We start from the raw sequence: 6,000 nt of genomic DNA, 5'->3' as shown, positions 1-6,000 counted from the left end.
TATTTTGCTCATTGATTATGCATCACTTAATTACACATCACCCTAGCTACGGTTGAGATTCTTTCTTTCTATTCTCTCTCTTTTTCTAAAAGACAATCACATCACTTAAATATACTATTATATCCATACTGCAATGCAATATAATAGTATAAGCTCGCATTGTTACGCATTACATAGTTATATGTTTGCAATCATGCACTGTATAACTATATATTTGCACTGTCATGCACTATATAATTATTTGTCCGTATTACCACGCACTATATAGTTATATATTTGTATCACCATGCATTACATGGCTATAGTTCGCAAAATAATTACATAACTCAGCATTATAATGTAGTATATTATCATATGTTGGTACTAGAATGACATAAGTTGATAGGTGCTTATTAATTTGTATTTTCATAGTGTCAAAAAAATAAATAGAGTCAAAAGCAACAATTGGCATCTTAGTCAAACGAGGTATGGGTTGACTATTGTGGTAGAGGCTAGAGATCCTCGTAGTGGAGAGAGGAGATGAATTTCGTATGGAAAGTTTGTGTCGATACTTAAGAGGATATTAAGGAGCTGAAATTGCCGACGGAGGCAAGGAGGAGACGCTACTTTGAATCCCTCGGTGGCAAGGAGGAGACGCTATTTTGAATCCCTCGGTGGCAAGGAGGAGACGCTAGCAAGTGGTGACAAGGACAGAGTGATGAAAGGGAAGCCGTGGGAAAAAAAAAAAGAAAAAAACTAGAGGGAGAAAGGGAGAAATTCTCCTCCATAAACCTATCTTAGGATGCCAGAGGCCACCCAAACCCCCTGGCGCCCCGCCCAAGTTGCACTTATTAGAGAATTTTCATGGTTAAAAGAAGATCAATATATCATGAGGGGGCGGGGGGTAGTATGTAGCCATCTAGATTTGTTTATCCTATCGCTTTTTGGTTATCTAGAAAGAACTCAAGATGCTGAACACGTGATCGGTCCTTTTGTACGATTTTGGACACAAATAAAACCCTAATGCGGACTTCTCCCCCGTCTCTCCAATCCACTTTAATTTTAATTCCTCCAGTTCAAATTCCACCCCAATATATATTCACCCCTTTCTCTCCAACGCTTCCCTCCTTTTAAATCTAACCCTTCCTCTTGAATCCCTCCAGTCCAAATTCTTCTCCAAACACTCAAATCTCTTTGTTTTCTGTATAGCCTTCTCTCTTCTTCGTCTCTTTAGCTCGTTGGATATTGGACATGGATGCTGGAGCGGCGGCCTACAATCCACGGACGGTAGAAGAGGTCTTCCGGGACTTCAAGGGCAGGAGGGCTGGGATGATTAAGGCTCTCACCACTGGTAAAACCGCATCTCTTTTAGCTTTTCTTTTGCAAAAAATGTAATGTTTAACTATTTTATTTTTAATCTTTCGGCGATTCAGTGACTCTTTGTTGTTTGGGTTGGTGCAGATGTAGAAGACTTCTTCCAACAATGCGATCCCGGTGAGGTTTCTTGATGACCCATCTTTTTATCGGTTATATTATTGTGGATTTATTGTTGATATCGCCACTTTTTTGTTGTTATTTCTTTTGGGGAAATGCAATGGAATAGCCGTTCTAGTTATTTCATTATCTTAATCTATTTCAATATAGAAACTGTGATGTTTTGTGAATGTATGACGTCGCTCAATGGGAGTGTAACTCTGTCTTAGTGTAAGATACTCGATGTAGCAAGAATAGAAACATGCACAGGGTAGGCAGGTGACAGTTTCGAAGTAAAGGAAGTTCTATTAAGGGTTCAGAAAGAAATCAATAAGATAAGAAGTACTAACTTCATAAATAAAAGATTCTGGAATAAGATAGTAGGATGCACTAGTTATATTAGGTGCAATGCGATGCTTTGTATGATATCCTACTTATAACATATTCTCTTCGCTAGTGAAGTCTGAAGGAAATACTGCAGAAAAATTAATATTCTGATGGTAATTTTGGAGCATGAATGTTCTGTTACTGGCTTTGGTGTTATTTTCCAGCCTATTTATTCCCTGATGTTGAGTTAGAGCGTCTTATATTTTATGCTGTTGCAAAAAGCCAAGGACAATGTGGTAATCATCAGTGTATAGTAAATACAACATGATCTATTGGAGTAGGTCAACTGCTTGCATCATAATTACTTGTAAGTTTCTAAGTTAGTAATACAGTTGTTGCTGAGACCATATTAAATTAGTTCTGATTTCTGAAAGTCCCAATTGGCGTGATACATACAAAGTTCAAGTGCCATTTTTCCTTTCCTTTTCATCTTTCTTTTGTAGTCAACTGATTTTGTGTTTATGCAGTTTGGTTTATCATGTTCTAGACGATGATGAATTTGTTTATCTGTTTAATCAATCTGGCAGTTATGGCTATGTGTTTTGTCCTCATATAGATCATACTTCTTGCAGAAAAGGAAAATTTATGCCTTTATGGTTTTCCAAATGAACATTGGGAAGTCAATTTGCCTGCTGAAGAGGTCCCTCCAGAGCTTCCTGAGCCTGCATTAGGCATCAACTTTGCAAGAGATGGAATGCAAGAAAAGGATTGGTTATCATTGGTTGCTGTACACAGTGATGCATGGTTACTTTCTGTTGCATTTTATTTTGGTGCTAGATTTGGGTTTGATAAAGTTCAAAGGTGAATAATAGAATCAGGACATAATTTATTTGCTTTTAGGTGTTCCATTTTCTTATATGTGCCTTGCTTCTTTTGAAGTACTTAGAACATTGTACCTACTCCCTAGCACTCTGCTTTATATGTTAGGATGGCATAAGTTTTTGAAATTCAGGATCTTGTTCACTCTCTTCTGTTGGTGTTTTGCTTTATTACTTGGTCTCTAAGATGAACGTTCTAGCACATGTTTATTTTTTTTTGTCTAAAACATATATATTTGTGTAGTTGCAGTATATTTTCATTTATTCATTTCCTATAGGAAGATTCAAAGTTCACATATATCCCTAGAATCTTGTGTAAATCTCTGCCCATATTAAGTGATAGAATAGTTGTTGCTATTTCTATTTTTAATCTGCTGATAAATGCAAGCACTTTCTGATGCACGTACCAGTATGCTACGAGATATTTATTATGTTCCATAGCGGTGAACTGATGAGCAATTTTCTTCAGTATTTTACTCTGCTCTTTCCGTCTTTCCATGTATTGGTTGGGTTCAGGAGAGTTTATTACTTGCCATGTAATTTAAAATTGATATAGATGATCTGGTAAGTTTGGATTACTATGGTTAGTTCTATCTTTGGTTTGGTAGCTATTAATCAATTGGCACATTTCTTGCTTAGGAATCTTTTCTGTCTGATGATTTAGTGTGACACTGTTTAATTATTTCAATGGTCTCATGTTTGATGATGATACCAGTTCTTCAGAGAAGTTGTACTGGTAGATGATGCCGCAAATTCTCAAAAAACAATTTTCACCATATTCATTTAGAGCCTTGCTTTCACTAGGACATGCTTGCATCCTTGAAAAGAGTAGCCATGCTTAAGTTTCAATGTTCTAAATTTCCTTAAAGAGTTGAGATGTTTGGTCAAGAGATTTCATATGCAGCTGATATGTAACTGCATATCCTGCCCTTTGGAATACCATCAAAAAGGGGAGATTTGGTAACACATAACTAGCATAGTATATCATAGATGATTTTTTTTTTTCGACCCTCACAAACACAATTCGAAGAACTTGTTCTATATTCTCAGTGTTACTTGAATGCTTCCTTAAATATTATGAAGATCAGGTTACGGTGCAAGGTGCTTAGATCCTGGAGACTAGGAACAAAAATATAGCACAAAATATTATCATTCTCTATATTAGACAAGTCTCTTTTTCATTGTTTATGTTCATGTTATAATCTACATCTTTCTATTGAAAAGTTTTTAAAGAGGTGAAAAGATGGCCTCGAACTGACTTTCAAATAGAGTATGTTTCATTGAGAATTGCCTGACAAAAGCCTTTTACAAGGTGATCTATGCTGCTCTCGAGAGCTAAAAAGCCAATCACCTTTAACTCATTTATGTTTTACAAATGATTAAATAGGTTTTTTCTTACACTTTCAAGTATTCAATAATTAGTACAAACTTGCAAAGGATGGACAGAAGATCTTCTGGGGGCTAGCTTGGAAAATTGTTTACGCTAATGATTAGTCCTTGTTGCTTTGCTTGAAACAAACTGGTTTCATAATTTCGTTTCAAATGATAATGTAATTTTGTCAATAGTAATTTTCCATGTCTATAAAATAATATAATCCTTCTCAGAACAATACCTTACCATTAGTTCATGACTGTTCATCAGTTACTTGTAGCTATTTTTACACAAAAGGATTTTCTGGTAGGAAATGGAGCAACAGCAACATGAGACTAACTAGACTTTCTTGTGTTCTGCCCCTCTATGGAATTATAATTTCTCTACATAGATGATGCATGGAAAAATTGTGAATATTATTTTTCTTAGTTTCTTTTATTTAGTTCAAGATGTATGTCTCTACTTTGTCTTGCTATTACAATCAAAGCCATATTCAGATTTCTTTGTCTGAAATTCCTTGGTAACTTGTATTTGTTTCTTCAACGCAGGAAGCGCCTATTTGGTTTAATAAATGATATACCTACCATATATGAAATTGTGAATGGGAAGAGCAAAGTACGGACAACCAGTGTTAACCACAATACTAGCAAATCCAAGCCAAACTTGAAAGTGGTACAGCAAATGTTGTCATTTTGTTGGTTTAGTGTCTCAGGGTATATTAGTTGATAATTTCTCTGAAGTGGCTATTTCATTCTATTCATTCTCTGATGAAATCAAAATACTTTGAACAACATTTTGGTTCCATTTCGGACAATCTGATTACTACAGGATCCAGATCATCTTTCTTGGGTTCTGATCAACTGTAGGTCCATACTTGGTAGAAGAAGAAAGACAAACCCAGTCATCTAGCCACATAAATTTCCATATCTATTTACTCTCAGTGCAATTAAGCTTCTGTTGAGCTTATTGTCATTAACCGACCCTTTTTTGCTGTGAAATCAAGCAGCGGACATCAGAGTCTCGGGCCAATTATTTGAAGTTGCAGCCGAAAGAAGAAGATGAAGGTCTTGTTGAGGAAGATGAAGATGAGCATGCTGATGCACTCTGTGGGGCATGCGGGGACAATTATGCATCCGATGAATTCTGGATTTGCTGCGACGTCTGTGAGAAGTGGTTCCATGGCAAGTGTGTCAAGATCACACCAGCCAGAGCTGAACACATCCAACAGTATAAGTGCCCATCATGCACCAACAACAAAAGGCCACGCCCCTTCTGAAGGATTTGGGTGCTAGACTATCATTTTGATGACCCTACTGACTTTGTTAAAGTTGTTTTATATGAAAGATTGGTACAGCCATTGCTTCTTACTCATGTCGGAATCCCCTGGTTGTAACAGTATCTGCAGGTGCTTGTATGTGGTTTAAGATGTTGATTTCGTTGAACGTAGCTCCTCGTTTCTTATCAGTGCTCTGTGGCAGGATTCAGTCTTTTATTGGATAAGATTCTTTTGATCATTTGCCCTTCCCTGATTCCTTCTAGGTCAGCATATGGTATTGGATTGCCGAGTCTATTATCTTCTGCTTGTAGTTATGATGTGGTTTCGGATTATTAAGATGAAGTTAATTGACAACTACACTTGTTTATGCTTTGATGCATATATATATACATAATATATCATTCAAGTCTTTGCTCCATGTTTTCTTATCCAACTAAAAATGGTTAAAAAGCTTGAGGTTGTGGGTGCTGATTCCTTTGTGCTTGAGCCACGATGCCCGGTTGATTAACTGTAAGTAAAATGTCTTAATCAAGTAGTTAATTCGTACTGCGGCGAGTGTTATGGAGACCCAGTGATCGTCGCTCTCGTTATTGTTGAGGTCACATCGCCGACTGCTCTCCTCTTTCTATCCTCACACATGAATGACAACGATCAGCATGCAATTAAAGCTCAAATTTACGCATTAAGAATATAAG

General features: G+C 36.7%; 1 protein-coding gene across 1 annotated transcript; it reads left to right on the top strand.

Annotated features, from left to right (window-relative positions):
• The first annotated feature begins 806 nt into the window (after window positions 1-806).
• Window positions 807-5,543, top strand: LOC140780638 (PHD finger protein ALFIN-LIKE 5-like). The gene is made up of 5 exons (XM_073126316.1): window positions 807-1,330; window positions 1,441-1,473; window positions 2,412-2,640; window positions 4,578-4,701; window positions 5,036-5,543. Exons 1-5 carry the CDS (start codon window positions 1,231-1,233, stop codon window positions 5,303-5,305), a joined length of 756 nt encoding a protein of 251 aa, XP_072982417.1. The 5' UTR covers window positions 807-1,230; the 3' UTR covers window positions 5,306-5,543.
• The last annotated feature ends 457 nt before the right edge of the window (window positions 5,544-6,000 follow it).

This window comes from Typha latifolia, chromosome 1 (assembly GCF_019914945.1).
Source record: "Typha latifolia isolate L0001 chromosome 1, TyphaL0001v2, whole genome shotgun sequence".
NCBI classification, from domain to species: domain Eukaryota; kingdom Viridiplantae; phylum Streptophyta; class Magnoliopsida; order Poales; family Typhaceae; genus Typha; species Typha latifolia.
This window is presented reverse-complemented; position numbering and strand designations above follow the sequence as displayed.

Excerpts from the sequence above, each read along its gene's own strand:
- LOC140780638 (XM_073126316.1), top strand. The coding sequence starts at position 1,231 with ATGGATGCTGGAGCGGCGGCCTACAATCCACGGACGGTAGAAGAGGTC. Across the intron at positions 1,331-1,440 it reads GATTAAGGCTCTCACCACTG|ATGTAGAAGACTTCTTCCAA; the intron begins GTAAAACCGCAT and ends GGGTTGGTGCAG. Across the intron at positions 2,641-4,577 it reads GGGTTTGATAAAGTTCAAAG|GAAGCGCCTATTTGGTTTAA; the intron begins GTGAATAATAGA and ends TCTTCAACGCAG.